A 19,778-nucleotide genomic window follows, 5' to 3' on the forward strand; every position below is an offset into this window, starting at 1 on the left:
TGGGTTGCCGGCCGGACCTGTGGGCTCGTCGCTGCAGCTTCCTGGAGGCTCTGCATTGTGGTGGCTGGGGTCACCCGGTTCTTTCCTCTGCTCCTCTCTGGGGGGGTGCGGTTCTCCCTGTTGGGAGACTCCTGGGGCTCCGGGCCTGTGGGCCGCTGTGTGTCTGTGGCTCCGGTCCTCCCTATGTTGCCATTGTGTCCTGGGGGGGCGGGTCTGTGGGCTCCCGCGTCCACTATTGGGCATTCTTTTGGAGAAATCTGGTGGTGGCGGGCGTGCTTGCGCGGGTGTTTGGATTCAGGTGCTTTGACAGATGCACGCTAGGTTGGGTAGTGGTGGAAGCTAGATGATTCCTTGTGCGATGTCGAATGTTTCATGGTGATATTGTGGGTGGCATTGTGCTGTGCATGTTGTTTTGTCATGGTGGTCTCTCGTTTTATCTATTTCTCTTTTATTTATTTATTTATTTATTTATTTATTTATTTATTTATTTATTCTTCTTTCTTCTTTTTCTTTAAAAAAAAATAAAATTGAGCGATGATGATAAGTTCATTGAAACACTTCACAAGGTTTCTACACTTAAACTGAGCTCAAAAAAAAAAAAAAAAGACCAGTTTCTTATGTACAGCCTGGCAAGTGCCAGAAGGAACTTGAAAGGGTCGGCGGGAAAAGGAGGAGCAATACAAATACATAACACACCATAAATAACAAGCAAATGAAAGAAGCATAAAAACAAACAATAATACAAAACTCTTAATAGAAATTAAATCATTAAAAACAAAATATTACTAAGGGATAAAACATTTACAAGTGTCTTTAAAGAAGGTGTTCAAACACCTGGGTTGGGTGGCCAGTTTTCATTATGTCGGTGGACATCTTGGATTTTGACGTGGCAACCCTGCACCTAGATGAAGCCACACACCAAAACGGAAGTCGGCATGTTGCTTATTTTTCTGATTATCCAGCACACAATATGGACAATCCCCCTCTTTTGTCCTCTGCTCCACAACAGAGGACCAAAGGGCAACAACTTGGTCATTCTTACAGTGAACTAAAGTTTGGTGTGGTAGTAGTTGCGAGTGATTCCAAACATTTTCCTAGGTGGACCAAAACTGTCTAGATGAAAGGACTCGAGGGCCAGAAAAATCAGAATTCAAGAAAACAATAGTTTTTAAAGCGTGATTTTTTTTTCTCTTCATTTTTTAACAACTTATTAAAAGTTCAAATTCTTGTAGATCCAGAACATTAGGAGCCTCATAAACATTAACCGTTTTTTAAAAGAATTGAATTCATTAATTTTTTTGGGGGACTATTATTTGTTTTCTTGTGCTTTGAAAGTTCATTTTTGTTTATTTTCATAGGCAAAAGCCAAAAACAAGTTATTAAAAAAAAGGGGATGGAACTTCAAACACCTGTTTGTACCATAGACGGCCCAAATGGGTCATCAAAGTTCTGAAAACCAGCTGGCAGCTGCTAAAACAGATTCACAGAAGGTCTGAAGGGACACTGATAAAGATGATCAACTTGTATGTCGATGATACCACGTACTCTTTTAAAATGTCCAATTTCTCCCCATCGATTATTAAATCAACTGAAATTATTTTCTTTGAAAACACTTGTTATATTTAGCCAAGTTTTACGAATTATTATCAAAATTCTACTTTTTGGAGGTCAGTGAAGATTGTTGTAGGATAAAGGGATTAATTATAGCTAAATTTTTGTTTTGTACTTAATTTTACTAACTTTGAGAAGATTATTTTCATCTGTTGTGCTGTTAAACCTAAAAGTTAACAAAATATTAGCATTAAATCTAAAGAAGGTCTACATCTGCATCAACCTCTTAAGATTGTGGGTCAAAATTATCCCATTCTTTTTTTGCAGTCGAGGGCCACACAAAATCACGCCAAGGGCCGCAAATGGCCCTCGGGCCACACTTTGGACACCCCTGTCTTAACATGTCATACGAGATTGTGCAAAATATCTTTTTCAAGGTTTGTCTCATTTGTATAGCACTCTGGTTTCCTTCTCATCATAGATCATCGTAGATCATCATAGAGCATCACCAATGCTCGGCCTTCAATGTACTTTAGCTTAAAATTATAATTTCACCCACCTGCTGTCAGAAGGAATGTGTCCCCAGTTGAGTCTCCAGGAGATCATGGGTGTGGGAACTCCAACAGCCTGACAGGTGAAGGTCACAGTCGAGCCCTGGGCTGCCTGGATGGACTCTGGGGGGCTTATTACAGAGGGCGGGGCTGTATCATGTCAAGCGGACAAAAATGGTTTTAATCACATGATAAATGTACAAAAAGGCTGTAATGTGACTGGAAGTTGAGGATCCAGTAAGGTTCATAAAAATGATTCTATGCTGTGAACAATTTATTTTAAATTCTCACTAACAGCCACTACAAGCAAAGTTTTGCATCTCAGTCGTGCGAGAAGAGCCTGGTTTCACAGCAAGTTAGTTACAGATATCAAAAGAAGGTCAGAGCAGCAACGTGTCGATAGAGAGGAACAAACTGTGCATCAGGGTCAAAGAAAGACTGAGAGCAGAGCTGCTGGTGGGAGACTTACTGCAGCCATACTCATCAGAGCGGTCGGGACAGTCCGACTCTTCATCGCACTGGTAACTGGCTGGGATGCAGGTGCGATCAGTCTGACACTCGAACTGCTCAGGGCCACATCTGTCATTAGGACCCTTGGTCGCTGTAACAACAAAAAGACGGGAGATGATTAGCACCTTCTCAGTCACTTTTTGCAGCAGGAGACATAAAACTTCCAAACTAAAGTTAAGTTTGTGGAATATCTGCTTACAAGTATGTCTTCAAAGTATGTAGCATACGGTGCAAACAGTCCCTAACTCATGTTTATAAAAGACTTACGGCAGTCTGACTCATCAGAGTTATCTTCACAGTCCTTGTCACCATCACAACGCCAGATCTTGAGGGCGCAGTGACCATTTTTACACTTAAACTCATTGGGCTCACAGGGAGACTGAGTTCCTGTAAAACAAAACAGAGTTGGGCATGGGCTGGTTTCTGGGTTAAACATTTATCGTGGTGTTAAAAGGACATGATGCCAAAATCAATCATTTTATCATCCTCCTGTTTCTGTGCCTTCAATAACTTTGAATTGTCAAAATTGGAGAAAGGTTTTCTCTACTTAGCACATGAACCGTGCACACTCTAACACTAGACCATGAGTCCTGCTGTCGACAATTGAAGCCACAAACTCTTTAATGGTTGCTGTACATGTTGTATCATGGGGACCAGAGTCTGTGTATCGGGGGTGTGAGGCTTTAAGCTGGGTGTAACTGGGACCTTGAGTTCCATCTCATGTACCACAGGTGATGTGAATGACAATAAACTTGGCTTGACTTTAAACCTGTACTGGGACCAGCCTACATAGAAACTGGATCTGGTCAAGCTTTAACTTCCAGGTTTCCAGTGAACATCTAGATTTCTTCTATGGTTGACGTTTTAGCTAAAAGCTAATCTGCCCATCCCCCACCTGTTCCTGTGAGCTGTCAATCAGTTCTATGACCAAAAAGGATAATTGTCTTAAACACTTGCTAATAAAAGAAAATTTAATAAAATTGTAGGTGTGGGGGAGCAGGTGAAAACAAAACCAGTCCTAGCCTGTGTATCAGATTAAATTCTTCTTGTGCTTTAAGGTAACTTTAAGTTAGCAACAAGCTACAAAGGTTAGCATGTGTACCAGTCTAATAAACAGCTGAGTAACCTGTTCAGCTCCATGTGTTACTTTACAAAGAGCAAATATTCTGCGCAATTAAGACACCTATGTGTACAACTTTACCAAAAACATCTCTTATAATATATTTAAATAAAAGTAATACTGTTATATTAAATATTACTATATTATACTTTTGCTAATCATTCATGTGATACATTTTAACTTTTTGTTTTAACACCATCATAACGCGAACCATTAGTTTTTTTGTTTAAGGTTTTCACAACATCTGAACTTTATACCTTTATACTTATATACTGTGATGAGAGTATTGACTCGGGACATTAGGGAAGGAACAGAAAATGTATTATTGTTGACCTGATTGAATGTTTTCCATTTGAGTATTTTTTGTAGAATAATGTGAATTTAAGTGTAAGATTTTTTTGTAGTCTAACTTTCATAAAAATGAGTGAATAGATCAGCTAACGCTGTGTCTTATGTATTTAGGTCTTTATATCCAAACGTTGTATTTTACCCCACACCTTGTTTACAATATATTGGTGCAAATTTGCATAATTTACTGCCCAAATGTTTCACTGTGCTCTGATTTCCTATATATGATGTATAAATACAAAACAAAAAAGTGGCAGATGTACTGTATTTCAGTGCTAACAATGAATAAGAAACAACAGTTTAAATTGTCCCTGAACGCATCGTGACGTTTCTTCTCAGTTTGCACTTTTCACACTGATGTAGATCCAGTCCTCCAGACTTTTGGTTTAAACATTATAAAAGTTCAAGTTTCTTTTTGGTTTGTTCACAACTAAAGTGACTTTGAGGATGTTTTCCTTTGAATGCAGCCCACATCTGGGAGCGGGCTGCAGATGATTTGCGATGATTTGTACTCACATTCTTCTTATGACCCTGTTAAAAAGGAGCCCCTGCAGTTTTTCCCACATGTAGCAACACTTAATGAAAGTCACTTTTTTGGGAAACCATTCATTATCCCTGGCTAACTGGATCAGTTTCTGGATGCTAACAGCAACTCTTACGTACCGCACGCGACCTCATCGCTGCCGTCTGCGCAGTCCTTGACTCCATCACATATAAGGTTTCGGTTCACACATTCCCCACTTTGACACTTGGCTTGATCTGATCTGCAGGGTGAAAATGGGAAGGGGGGCTGGGGGCCCAGTACCGCAGCTGATGTGGTGGTAGTGGTGGCGGGTGTGGTGAAGGCAGGCACGGTGGCTCTTTGCAAATCTAGAACAAACCTTTGATTATATTTAGCGATACCCCAAGGTGTCACAATGAGCGATCGCGGTGCACGACAAACAAGCAGGACACCAAGCTGAACGAGGATGAAGCCGCTCACCACAGTTGAGCTCATCACTCATGTCTCCACAGTCCAGTCTGTTGTCACACAGGTATTCTTTCAGGATGCATGTTTTATCACCACACTGGAACTCATCAGCCATACACGGTCTTCTGGAAGGGATTACTATGAGACACGCAGGGGGAAGGAGGGGAGAGGGAAGTCGAAGGATCAAAAACATGCAAGCCAACAATACCTGCTGCCAGTACACTACTCTGATGTCATATCAGAGCACAAATCACACACAAGCAGATGAAAATCAAGCACATCCTCCAGCAGGAACAACTCAGGCAAGATGCAAGGCCTTGCTGAAGGAGCACTTCCAGATGATCAGTGGGGTTTACAATAAAATGTTTCAAACTGCAAATACTGCCTTAAATGTACAACTCAATGTGTTTTTGAGACTTTCATTTTGCAATAATCAAAGGTGATCATGCAAATGTTGTGATGTATAAACTGCAAGTGATGTATAGAGAGCAAAGAGCAAAACAAATCTTCGACCTGCTGCCTGAGGCTCTTTAGGATCACCATGGTAACTTCACACCTGTGTGTCTCACTCCCTGTCAGTATATTAACAAGACAGGCAAGTCTTATTGGAAAACTCCTCAACTCAAAGAGGCAAAAGCATTACTTTTTATGTACTTATAGTGTTTTACATAAACTTTAAAAAGCCCCTTTACTTCCAGTTTTGAAAATAAAATGTTAAGCTCAAAGTTAATGGAAGTTAATGGAAGCTTTGGTATGCACTTTCTGCAAACTGTAGAGATTTAATAACTCCTATAACAGTGACAGACATACTGGGTGAATGAAGATAAACATGTTTTGATGTTAAAACTATAAAAAGTGTAGTTTATGAAAATAAAAGTACAGATAATTTGTTTGCAAACATTGTGGAACATTTAGACAGCTCAAACGTTGGTGTTTGGTATCACATGAAGTTTAACATTCTGTGTACCCGGTAATATCCATCCATCCATTCTCTTTCACTTATCCGGGGTTGAGTCGCAAGGGTAGCAGCTTAAGTAGGGAGGCCCAGACTTTCCTCTTCCCAGGCCAGCCGAGAAACATAATCCCTCCAGCGTGTCCTGGGTCTTCCTCTGGGTCTCCTCCCAGTGGGACATGTTTGGAACACCTCACCAGGGAAGCATCCAGGAGGCATCCTAACCAGATGCCCGAGCCATCTCAACTGGCTCCTCTCGATGTGGAGAAGCAGCGGCTCTACTCTGAGTCCCTCCCGGATGATCGAGCTTCTCACCCTATCTCTAAGGGAGAGCCCAGACACCCTGCGGAGAAAACTCATTTCGGCCGCCTGTATCTGTGATCTTGTTCTTTCTGTCACAACCCAAAGCTCATGACCATAGATGAGGGTAGGAGATCGACCGGTAAATTGAGAGCTTCACCTTTTGACTCAGCTCTCTCTTCACCACAACAGACCGGTACAGCGCCCGCTTCACTGCCGACGCTGCACCTATCCACCTATCGACCTCACGGTCCATTTTCCCCTCATTTGTGAACAAGATCCCGAGATACTTGAACTCCTCCACTTGGGGCAGGACCTCCTCCCTGACCCGGAGAGGGCACTCTACCCTTTTCTGCCTCAAGATCATGGCCTCGGATTTATAGGAACTGATCCTCATCCCGGCCGCGTCACACTCGGCAAACCGCTCCAGCGAAAGCTGTAGATCTCGACCTGATGAAGCCAATAGGACCACATCATCTGCAAAAAACAGAGAAGCGATCCTAAAGCCACCAGAACGGATCTCCTCAACACCTTGGCTGCACCTAGAAATTCTGTCCATAAAAGTTATGAACAGAATCGGTGAAAATGGTAATAATCTTCAGAAAATATAACACTTAAACTTTGTGGAAAATACTGTTAAACATATTTAAAGCAGGGTGTCTGCAGTAAAGAGCTCCAATAAGGGCTGGGTTTCCTCACTCATTTTACCAAAATCTCATTGCTGCCTGTGGAGGGTTTCTTCAGTTTTACTGACTATTGTTTACAACCATTAGCAAAAATCAAAGCAACTTTCTAAGGCATAACTGCATAAAAGTGGATTTTATTTGTTTGGGTTTTCCTTAAGCTGAAGGAAGAAATGTGAATCAGAAATTCAGACAATTACGTAAAAAATAATGGGTGAATATTAACAAGGGCTCATTGGCACTGTTAATTAAAGTTTCTGACCAGTGAGGAAACTGCTGTGTGCTTACACATCTTGCCACAAAGATAAGCCTTACAGGCACACAAATAGATCCAGCACAATGATTAGACTAAAAAGACTAAATTAAGCTCAAGCAAAAAGACCAAAAAAGACTAAACACACAGATGTACCTAGACAAAGTGGACAGAAGTTCAAAGACAAAACACATAAGATTAGATGAAACAACGTATTCGTACTGACCTACAACGACTGTACTTGGCACAAACGGCAGACAGAGCTCATAGACTTCACTAAATAACCTTGACTAAATCTAGGTAGAACACACAGGAGGAGTTTTTACACATGAACATCAGCCAAGCTAAGCTGTGGGTGAGCTGAGCTGTGGGTGAAGGACATTTCAGTAGGCAAGCACTTGCTTCTGTTGACAGGGCGGGGCACACTCTTACTCCCTGGCTTTTGATCCAGTGTAAGTTGATTTAAACTTCACTGTGTTTTTATTATTTTAGTCATTTTGTTTCTTATCTTTACCTCTGTGGATTTAAGTATTTTATCCTGTGTCCTTTGCTTGTTGTTTTGTAGTACAGCACTTTGGTTGGCCTTGTTGCTGTTTGTAAGTGCTTTAAAAATAAAGTGGTACGGTATGGTATGGTATATGTGTAAAATTGGCCATCTTGGAGTTTGACATGGCAACTTAATTTTGATAAAGAAACGTTCTTACTCCTAAATGTAGTCACACACCAAAATGGAAGTTGGTACCTCACTTATTTTTCATGCACAGAACATGCATGAACGGATGGAGGGTATTTCCAATACCCCCTTCATTCACTCCATAACAGGGGACAATAAATCACATTTTCATTTTCATTGTGCTTTGTTGATCTCACTCACTGACTGTGAAATCAAAGTGTGAACAAGTAATTCCCATAAAAAGCCTTGAGCTCATTCTCCCATGTTTATGTGTGAAAATGGCTAAAAATCTCCATCAAGAGAGTAAACATAATGAAGAACTAATCCTTTCAGCTGCCATGCCTGTTTACTGAGCTGGTAGAACTTTACAGAGATCAAAAAGCTGCTTTATAATGCAGTGAATGGGTACATTCCTAATCATAATTGTGTCATGCAAAGTTTCTTTAGATATAGGACCAAAACCAGATCTCTACATTCGTGCTCCCATGCAAAACATTCCTCAAACCGCATGTGCATGTCCTTAGGGCATCCATAAATGTCAACAAAGTCTGAGCACTACAGTCCTACAGTTTTTACAGAGCAGTCGGTTTAATCACCGTGCAGCAGGCATGGTACAAACCTGGCACTGTTCTAGGTTCCACTGTAGACAGAGATTCTACTAGAAATCAAAGAAAAATATTGAGAAAACCATCTAGTGTTCTGACAGGACTTTAATTCACTGAAATTAAAGAGGTCTTACCTTTTCCAAGCCTCCTGAACAGAAAACCCTTGACTGATGTGACGTAGGAAGCAATGGTTCCCTCGTTCACCACGTTGTAAAGCACGCTGCGGATCTGTTCCTCATCGGAGTTGTAATCAGAACCCACGTCCAGTTCCACAAACACATCAACACCATCCTCTCTTATGACTTTTCTGTAACAAACAAAATGACATCATAAGACTTACAGTAGTATTGTGTGGCAGCAAAGGAAAGACTTTCAATCATTTGGATGTTTCTCAGATGATTCACTAATTGCTGATGTATTAGTACAAACCTACTTTAGTTCCATTATGTGAGTTAAGGAAAAATAACCTGGCTAAAACAGGACAAGCATGCAACAGCAACATACAGCTGCAGGGTCTCTACTTTGGGTGTCAGCAGACATGATTTACAAGCTTTATGTTCTTACTTAATGAGGACCACATTGACTGTCTGGACACCTGGAATCTTGTTGTACTCCGACTCCAGCTGTGGAGGGAAAATGAAACTCAGTTACAGTGAGATAAACTAGTCTGAACACTATTTTTAGAACAGCTCACACACAACCTTAAATCGGAAAAATCATAAATAGCACATCAGATCCTTAAAAGGTAACCACAGTCTTAGAAAACAGACTACTATCCAGTGGTGAGTTAAGACGTACCGTGTCCATCACAGCCTCTGAAATCTCCTTGAATTCTTGAGAGAAGATGTCGTCAAGCTCAGGGCTGTACACCACAGAGTCGGTAAAGTTGACAAGAGCTCTGTAATAAACTAGAAACACAGAGGGAAGGGAAAGATGTCAAGCTGAACCACACAATAATAAACAACCACAAGCTCATCACTGGTGTCCATTTGTTGTTGGGTTCAAATATCATAAGCCACAATTTTAAAATAAAGTCTATTTGCATGATTTGATATTGTTAGGATTTTATTTCTCATTGGTGAAATGTTTTAGAATGAAAAGGTTTAAAACCATGACTGAGTCACAAACCAATCACAGGCACCTTCTGCTATCATGTGGTGCTCTAATATCATAACTCAGTTGCTGCTCTAAGTCTTCATCTTTATTGCTTCAAAGCTTTCTTTTTCTTCTGTTGTCGCTTTATTTTGAAGTCTCAATAAAGGTCATATTTAATTCTGTCTATTTTGGTCACTCCTGATGAAAATATTATCTTTATCTCTACCACCTTCAGCTCTGCCTCCTGATCTTTTGCTATTGCCACTGTCACCAAACCATACAAACTGGTCTACTGCCATCTTCTAAACATCCTCTATCACTCTTCCTTTTGTCACAAATTACCCCTGACACTTGTCCACATCCACTCCATCCTGTCTGAACTCTCTTCTTCTCTTCTCATGTGCACTGACAGTTGCTTTGGATGTTTGACCCCAAATACTTAAATCTGTGCACCTTCATTATCTCTACTCCTTCCAGTTTCACTGTTCCACCTGTCTCCCTCTCAGTCATACATATGGATTCTGCATCACTTCTGCTGACTTGCATGCCTCTTCTTCCAAGAGAAGACCTGAACCTCTTCAGACTCTCTTCCGCCTGCTCCCTACTGTCACAACAAATTGCAGCGTTGTCCTCAAATATCATAGTGTATGGGGACTACTGCCTGACTTCATATGCCAACCTGTGTATCACCTTTGCAAGGAAGATGGGAATTTAAAGGCATAAAGACAAAACAGAACAACCTGAAGTGGCGTCAAACATTCAAACGCACAGTTTGTGGAATATCAACCAACACAGCAGGACTGCAGAAGAGCTGGTGTCTTTCTGGGTTTCCTTTATGTTCACAGCAACAGCCTAAATTCAAGTGGTAAAACTGGGACTTGATACGTAATCTGCAAAAGTCAGGGTAATGTATGCCATCATTACAATATAATAGTATCTGTTTTCTTATAATAACTCGTCCTTATTTGCATTAATTGTATATAAAGTATGTGCATGTGTGAAATGTCTAGAGTTAGTGTTCTAGAGCCAATGTGTTTCATGGTAGGTAAAGTCTGGCAATTTCACGAGGCTCCTTATTTAGGATATCCTGATGCATGCTCAATAATGCTCCTTATTTAGGAGTTTTAGCTCAACAATAGAAACTGAAAATGGCTTCTCACCAAATATTTGGGGATCATAGTAACACTTATCAGTATTGTCCTGTCCTTGGTACTAGTCATTTGATTTTATTGTATTAGGTTGAGATACATTCTTATCCCAAGGTGGAATGTCAACTTTTCAAGGTTCAAGGTTTTTATTGTCATTTGTGTCACATGTGGAACATGAGGTGGAACAAAATTGTACACACAGGGTCCCAGGTACACCCCAAAATAGCAAAAATATAAAGTATAAAAAGAAACCTTAAAAAGTTCAATCTGGTCCTCTGGACATTCAAAAAACAAAACCAGAGGACCAGATTTAACTTTTTTAGATTTTTCTGGATTATTGAGCATGCATCAGGATATAAAAAGACACAGTATACAATTATCTACGATATATGCTAAACACAAATAATACAAAATAATACAGTGTATTAAACAGCAGCCTGAACATGAGTCTGCAGTGTGCAGATGTGTATGAATACAGCAGCTTAAAGGCAAGAGATCAGCAGCATGGATAATCAGCAGCACAGATAAAGTGACATATCACCAATTAAAGTGGCATTACAGTGATTCTCCTTCTTTTATCATGTGATTTTCCTGGTTAGATATTTATAAGTCCAACAGCTTCAGGGTAGAAGCTGTTCCTCAGTCTAGTGGTTCTACACTTAATGCTCCTCAACCTCCTGCCTGAGGGGAGCAGGGCAAAAAGTGTGTGTGTGCTGGGTGAGTGGGGTCCTTCATGATGCAGGTGGCCCTCTTCCTGCATCTGGAGGTGTAGATGTCTGTGATGGTGGGGAGACTGACTCCAACAGACTTCTGTGCAGATTTTATTTTGCAGATGATAGTGAAATTTTTAAATAACCTTATTTATATTCAATTTCAAAATCTTTGTAGGATAAAATTATGACATTGTAAATGTATCTAATAATCATATTTAAAGTGACTGACTGCAGCTGATTTTGTATTTTAATTGAGAGGTGAGTAAAAAAAATCTTTAAGTAGGGCGCTCATAGAAACAGTTTTATATTCAGGGCAGGTTATATCAGCACTTTTATTTTTACCACAGGCCTGTTTGTTCCCAGACTGAATGTAATTTTGTTAGAATTTTGTATTTGTACAATGAGTATTAATGTTTGTGCACTGAAATAAGTTATATAATTTATATAAAATGAAATAACAGATTTTTGCAGAGGACATTTCAGATAAGTTGGATTGATTCATAGCCATTGCAGAACTTCACAGGCAGCGGGTCAGTATAACTTCTCCAGAGTCTATATCGCCTCAGTTAAGTGACCTTGGGCAGGGCACTAAACCAGGAAAATTGATACACTTTGGCCGAGTCCACCCTTAAATCACTCTGATAAAATGGAGCGAAAATAAATGGATTTTCTCTTCTTTTAGGCCAATATGAACCTAAATCTGTTCTCTTGAAACCTTCATGAATGAGCAATGCACTGTACACCTGATGTGAAAACTAGGCATAAAATGATCTTTTAGCTGAAATGAAAGAAAAAGAAAGAAAGAAATTCCTGCTGTTAACTTGATCAATCCCAGTGGAGAACAAGCAGCCATAATGGACTTTCATGACCCCATGAAACACAAATTATTGAACCATGACAAAGAATGAACTGTTCTTGAGCTTGTGTTGACCATGGCGATCTTTTCATCACAAGCTTTAGCTAATTACTTTTTCCACTCCTTGTTCAGACAGGCCTATAGACCACCTGTATACAACAGTACAGACGGACAAACTGTGTAACTCATTAAAAGCCCAAATGTCAGCTGTACTATTATAATTCCAATGCCACAGGCTAAGTCCATGCAACCTAAAATAGACCGGGGCTGTGGGGTGCCCCATTCTCCGGCTGACCTGGCACTTTGTGAAAACCGGCCTCTGAACTCAGGCTGGCAGTGAAACTTTAGAGGGAAGGTCAATATTTGTTTCTTACAGTGAGATGTTACTTCAAGTCCCACTTTTAAGTAACCACCTGCTATTTTTTTTTTTGTCATCATCCCCACCCCCACCCCAGTGCAAAAGCTCTTTTGGGGCCTGTCACTGTCCATTTCCTTTTATTCTCCATAACAAGTGGATGTTTGCTGGACACTAACAGTAAACATACATTTAGAGCAAGAAATGTATGGACTATTAACAATTTATAAATAAATCTTGAACTCATGAACATTTCTATTTTTTTGTTGAACATTTGTTTTCTAAAGGCCTAACATATCACCAGATGTCTTGTTTTGGGCTAACTTCACTCAGGAACCATCTTTGTTGATGCTCTTTTTAGACAAATTATCTATCCATCCATTATCTTTACCCACTTCTTCCTTTTTGGGTCGCGGGGGTCTCTAGTGCCCATGTCCAGCGGTCAGTGAGGCGGGGGACACCCTGGACAGGTCTCCAGTCCATCACACGGACACATAGAGTCAAACGAGACAAACAACCATTCACTCTCTCACTCACACCTAGGGATAATTTAAATGGTAAATGGACTGTACTTATTTAGCGCCTTTCTATCTTACTGAGATACTCAAAGCTCTTTACAACACAATCTGTGTCCTCATTTACCCATTCATACAGCACTCTACTAGATCTATACAAAGCTAATTGAACAAATCATTCTAAATAGACTAATCAGAGCTTTATCATATTCATACACTGATGGGACACACATCGGAGGCAACGAGGGGTTCAGTGTCTTGCCCAGGGACACTTCGGCATGTGACTGCTGATGGATTCGAACCCCCAACTCTTGCATTGGAGGACGACTGCTCTAACCACTCAGCCACAGCCGCCCCCACATTACCAATCAGTCTAACATGCATGTTTTTGTTCTGTGGGAGGAAACTGGAGTACTCTGAGAAAACCCACACATGTACAGAGAGAACATGTAAACTCCACCCAGAAAAGTCCCAAGCTGGGATTTGATTCTGTGACCTTCTCACTGAGAAGCAACACCTCTACCAACTGAGCCACTGCACCAAGAATGATGACATGTACAATCACTTATGAGAAAACGAGTCAAAAAGCAGACAAAGTCCAAAGAAAAACTTTGAAAAATCTTCAGAAGGTCTAGAAAAATTACGCTTAAGACCCATCCATCCATCCATCCATCCATTATCTTTTACCCGCTTCTTCCATTTTGGGTCACGGGGGTCCAGCAATCAATGTGCAAGAGGCGGGGTACACCCTGGACAGGTTGCAAGTCCATCACAGGACACTCAAGACCTTTTCTTTTTAAAGATGTCAAGAATGTTGGACTTTTTACAAGGTAATATATAATAAGGAATGACCTAAGACTTCCCCCAGAGCTGTATTTGTGACTTATATCTGTAAAAATACAAAAACTCAATTTGTTCTTAAGTTTTCTTTTAGACTTGATGAGGGCATGTTTACCTCCTGTAGAGTCAGCTTAAAAACTTTTCTGACAAATGATAAAATACTGCTATCACTCACCACAGCTGTCTCTTGATACTAAGCTCATCTTTGCATTTTTTCCACTTTTTAAAGAATGATCTTTTATTTAAATAATTTAAAATCAATTAAATACTACTTCACACATTTTAAACTATATCTGAGACCCTGACAAAATATTCGACAGCAAAACTGTCCCTCCAGTTTATTTGTGTCTGTGATCAAATACTTCAGTCCTGACCTCATATTCATCACCCTTATCTGGAGCTATTTCATTTAAAACTTTTGTGTCTCACTAACGGACTGCGTGGTTATTTTGTGAAAGAGCTGTGCTTTCTGGGCACCAATGAGCCTTGTTTTCTTAACACGCAACTTTGCTCTAAAACATCCCATTCCTGGTGAAGAAAAGCCTCATTTATGACAAAGTAAATGGAGAATTGCCTATGAAAACACACCGAGGTGAGCATGTATCAACAGAACCGCAGGCTTTCGCCCAGTCTGGAATGGTGGCTTGCTGCTCACTATACAGGCAGGTACTGTAAAATTTAGAGAAACACTTGCCTGGCCTAAATGGAGTCTGAAAAGACAGGCAACATCAAAGGTACTCATCAAAGACTTTTATTTGACCTGCATATAATCTAATCACTTGCGTGGGTACTTGCCGCCTGGTCAACAAGGGCTGAGCTTGCCACTACAGGCCGGGGGCAGTGGGATTGAAATCCTTTGATTAGAGCGCCAGGATGTGCCCCACAGCTATTGAGCAGCATTTTTACCCCCAAACTTATTCTTCCCTCTGCATCGCTTCGTTTCCAGCAGAGGGAAATCCCCTTGAGGAGCCCCACCACCATCAAAGGTGATGAAACTGTGGGTGTGCAGACATGACAAGTGTGGAGAAGAAGGAAGGGGAAAGTCTGAGAGAGACAGCATTCCACACGTTTAATTTACAAACTCATATAGCTTTGAAAGCTGTTCAGTAGAACTGTGACGGCATTGTGCAATGGGCCCCATCTGAACACATGTAGGCCTATGCAGAAGACAAAGACTTGATTGAGCAGTTAGCTGAGTGCCCTTTAAATCCCAACCACATTGGGTTTGACCTTTAACCCCCAGGCAGCACTAGTTGAGTCATTATAGAGACCAAACAGAATCTATAAAAACACGACCCAAAACATAGACTGTTTCCCTGGGTTTTTCTTCTCTTTCGTTTATGTTGTAGCATTTTTCCTACAAGGATAGTGCATGCATTTTAACGATTTAGGGAAATTGTTATGAAAAATTAATATCTTATTTGTAGATAGCTCGTTGCATGTCCTCCATTTAGAGAAAAACACTTTCCTCAGGACTGACAAGCTAACAGCCATCTTAAAACAACACCAGTCTTCATAGAAGTTCATGCAAATGCTATTTTCTAAATATTTATACCACTGTCAGTTTTGCATTACATACTTCTTTACATAAGCATCTGTGGTTAATTGTGAGTACAAATAGCACCTTGTTGTAACACTATTGATGTAGCCTGGAGTATTAACAGCAGAAATATTGTAACATTTCTACGGGAAATTGAGTAATATAAGTTAGACTGCAGATGAAGCTGTTTTAAAAAGAGTTGGCATCACTATCTCTCACTACATGGAGGTAGTTGGAATGAGGAAAGAGGACGCAGAAGACAGAGATAGATGGAGGCGGATGACTCGCTGTGGTAACATCTGAAAAAAGGAAAACCCAAAAGAAGAAATTTGAATGAATCTCTAAAATTATAAAGATTGATGAGACTCACAAGTTCATTTTTGAAGTGAGCTTGCTCAAATTGTGCTAACAAGCTAAAAAAAAAAAAAGCAGACCAACTAACAAAGCAGCTAAAAACAATTGCAATCTTTAAATTTCGTAGTAATTTATGCGCATATCAATATTTAAATATTTACTTTGCTGTCAGTGTTCCATTCAGCAGTTATTTTATCAGAAATATTAACAAGTTTCTGCAAGAACTGACCTAAGGCTGCAGTGAAAGTGCTACAACTAATGGTTGTCGCTGTTATTTGCAGTTGCAAATAACCACAGAATTGCATGTAAAATAAAAAGTGCTAAACTGATGGCATTGTGGAAGTGTAAGAAGTAACATTTTGAAGCTTGGAGCTGTGTTAGGATGGGAATAATTCACTTTGGTTTTAGCTGTGTTCAGATTAGCCATCTGCCCATCAAGCCTAGCATCTAAACTGAGGTCATTCAAGAGCTATCTACAACAGGTAAGATCATTTTTCATACATTTTCCCTTTAAGTCACTTCAAAATGTCTGAACTACCTTATTAAATCCAACAATGTTCAATCAGGTCATCTGGACGGTTTCTTTTGTTTTGTGTGCTGAGATGTTTCGCCCTCCATCCAGAAGGCTTCATCAGTCTGAGGAAACACCAAACAAAACTGCTTCTTCCCCAACAGCTTACTCCAAAGTGGAAAAAACAGTTATGTTGGTGCTAAGATGGTCTCTGGGGCATGCCCTCTCCTCCGGTGCCCGCCCTCTCCCTCGTTAACAGTCATGTCAAACTGGTTCAAAACACCAAAGGCCATGCTCAATAATCCAGGTATACAATCAGTTTTGTTTGGTGTTTCCTCTAACTGATGAAGCCTTCTGGATGGTGGGCGAAATGTCTCAGCACACACACACACACAAAATAAAAAACCCGTCCAGATGACCTGACTGAACATTGTTGGGATTTTATACCTGGATTATTGAGAATGAACTTTGGTGTACCTTATTAAATGTTATTATTAATTTTTTTTATTTTTTGCACAACAGCTTCATTTATCAGCTTCTTCTGTCTTAGCTTAGCTCATGCAGACAGGACGCCCACCATCTAACCCTTGATTTGATGACCAGCCCAAAACCTCTCTAAGTCCACTCAGTGCCCTCTGGGAGACTTTTGAAAATTAGCTCTGGCTTCACTAATAGGTCGGGCCCTGTGCGTGCTCACACAGATTGCACTGTCAGAATCAGAACCACCACTGTGCAATGAAAGGCATGTTTCTTTTAGTCCAGCATCACAGCCTGTTTGTCACACTGGGACAGAACGGAAAATCTAATTAAAGTGAGGGGCATATTTTTTTCAAGTTTTACAGCAATAATTTTCCAAAACATCTGTTTCAGTTAGAAAAGGAAGTGTTGACACTTGAACCTGATGAGCTCTAGTACTCAGTGGAACAGCTCCATCATTTTCCACTGACATTAGGAATTATCAGGAGACGCCTACAAGACACTTGGAAAAACAGTCACTGGATTCAATATACAACACGCCTGAGTCGAGTCTTCCCTGAAACGTTATCTGAGAGTGTGTATCTGTGAGCAGGTGACAGGGCAGGGTGCCCAAAACAAGAATGAAGATAGAAGTGCTTGAATACTTACTGTACTCTGGCTCAGGTGGGTTCCCTAAGTTTCCCAGATATGAAGAGTTCCACCAGTATTCTACGGCAAGCGACGAGAGGCAAGGCACAGAGAGCAAGCAACAGGAGGGCGAGACGAGACGCAAAAGACACAAACAGGAGTCGAAGGAAAAGGATAAAACAAGCACAACACGAGGACAAGGCGGAAAGATCAGGTTAGCCAGGCAGGTGCAGATGGGTTAGTTTCAGGAAGGGTAAGGGAAAAAAATAAATGGACGTAAAAAGAGAAAATTGAAAGTAACAATCAGACAAAGAATTGCAATAAAACATTTCAACTGAATAAAAAGTGAAATGTATTAAATACACAAAACTAAGACGGTCTCATCAAACAGGATGCAGACATTGAAAAATATCAACCAGAACATAGATGGTCCTTTCAGGGTCTTGACGAGGTCTTCTAGCATGTTTTAAGAGTGCAGTGGGCTTCCAATTATGTACTAATTTTCCATAGCAAGGTCATGAAGGTTTATCATCAAGGTAGCAGAGTATTAAGGTCCTGGGTGGAGTGTGGTGACAGAGTACTCATGACATGCAGCCTACAGTCTCAAGTGTATGTTAGTCATCAAAATTAAAACAAGGCTGGCCATGCTGGCCAGAGAAATGTGCCAGGGCAAGCCTACAGATCATGGTAAGGGTGTAGGAGAGTGTTTTGGAGACATGGGAAAAAACAGGAAAAGTGTGTACGACAAGTACTAAAAGCACAGTGGATTCATGATTTTATTCCCCCTAAAGGAAATATACTGCAATTCAGCCATGTTGTAATGGGTTGTAAAGAGGGTAATGGGGTTATCATCCAATTAGAAGGGGACTTGAGCAGAAATACTATCAGAAAAACAAAAAACAATGTTGCCAATAACGGATTAATCATGTTAACATTCACAATGTGAAAGAGTCAATGCAAAACAATAGGCCAACTGTGAGTCCAGACACACAAAATGAAATGAGAGGAAATTTCTGAGGACATAGTTTTAGAACTGTAAATCCTATATGCACAGTTGGGCTTCCTAAGTCCAGTTGCACATAAAGGATATTCTACAAACAACACATTGGCATGTACTGCTCTTCACGTCTGCTACCTGACACCAACACCCACCATGGGATTGTGCAGCCATGCAAGAAGCAGCTTCCGGTTTTGCTTCTCAAATGGAAAAACTGATGATAACTCCCCCCACCCCCACCCCCACCCCTTTTTTTAAACCATAGGTTAAGACCTGTGCATTGGCATTGGCAATAATGATCAGTCTGTCTTGTGGTGACTCATTGTTTCTTCCACTGCACCAGAAGCAATAGCACTGTTGGGACATGCAATGAAATGTCAAGTGAAGATGGCGTTGGTTGTTCAGAAATATGGAGGGAGTTTGAGAGTGAAGCAAATTGCACAAAAGTTGAGTTGCAACACTTTTATCGGATTCTTTAATATTCTTGGCATGTCTCAGTTGAGCTTTTAAAAACCTTTTTGGTTAGCAGGTGTTTTTTTTTTGTCTTCCTAGTTTGTCTCTCTCCCTCTTTAGAGTATGCTGCTAGACGTTTAGACTGCAGAAGGACCTACTGACACATTTCCCCACTCTATTGTTGTCTTTACCCTGTACTCTCCATGAATGTTCAATGTTCATTTGGGGAGTGGTGGAGCAGAGGTTAGAAGATGGGCTTGTGATTGGAAAGTCGCAGGTTCACCTCCTGGTACCGTCAACATCAAAATGTGGGTGGAAAAGGTGAAACACCCACACCTCCCTCCACCCTCATTCGCCCCACTCTGGACCCCTGAACAAGGCCCTTAACCCCCACCATCTGCTCCCTAAACAGGTCTCTCTTGAAAATGAGTTCTTGTGGCTCAATGAGACTACCTGGATAAATAAAGGATTAAAAAAAAAAAAACTGTTGGTGCCATTAACTTTAGTGTTCTCTGCTCATCTTCCCATAGAAACTACACCTGGCCCAATATTTCTGTGTTTGTCTGCAGGCACTTTTACAAAACACCTTAAGCTGAGACTACATCTCCTGATTGCCTTGGCATGGTTTGTGAGTGGGCCGAAGATGCAAGGGGTGTTGAAGCCAACCCATCCTTGATAAGCCTTTGTGCCACAGGTGGTGACAGGTCCATGACAGACGACATGTGAAAAATAGATTTACCGGACGGCTGATTTTTCCTTAATTTTGGGAAATCTGAAACTG

General features: G+C 40.6%; 1 protein-coding gene across 1 annotated transcript in view; it reads right to left on the bottom strand.

Moving 5' to 3' along the window:
- The window catches only part of hspg2 (heparan sulfate proteoglycan 2), a 209,281-nt gene that overhangs the window by 101,642 nt on the left and 87,861 nt on the right, over positions 1 to 19,778 (bottom strand). Inside the window, exons 4-12 of the mRNA XM_037684663.1 lie at positions 9,315 to 9,424; positions 9,081 to 9,139; positions 8,651 to 8,823; positions 8,531 to 8,569; positions 5,063 to 5,188; positions 4,744 to 4,950; positions 2,880 to 2,999; positions 2,572 to 2,703; positions 2,111 to 2,252 (exon numbers count right to left, since the gene is read on the bottom strand). Coding sequence (XP_037540591.1) covers positions 2,111 to 2,252; positions 2,572 to 2,703; positions 2,880 to 2,999; positions 4,744 to 4,950; positions 5,063 to 5,188; positions 8,531 to 8,569; positions 8,651 to 8,823; positions 9,081 to 9,139; positions 9,315 to 9,424 — 1,108 coding nt within the window. The remainder of the gene's footprint in view (positions 1 to 2,110; positions 2,253 to 2,571; positions 2,704 to 2,879; positions 3,000 to 4,743; positions 4,951 to 5,062; positions 5,189 to 8,530; positions 8,570 to 8,650; positions 8,824 to 9,080; positions 9,140 to 9,314; positions 9,425 to 19,778) is intronic.

The sequence above is a fragment of the Nematolebias whitei genome, chromosome 11 (genome assembly GCF_014905685.2).
Source record: "Nematolebias whitei isolate Nwh7 chromosome 11, NemWhi1, whole genome shotgun sequence".
NCBI lineage: Eukaryota > Metazoa > Chordata > Actinopteri > Cyprinodontiformes > Rivulidae > Nematolebias > Nematolebias whitei.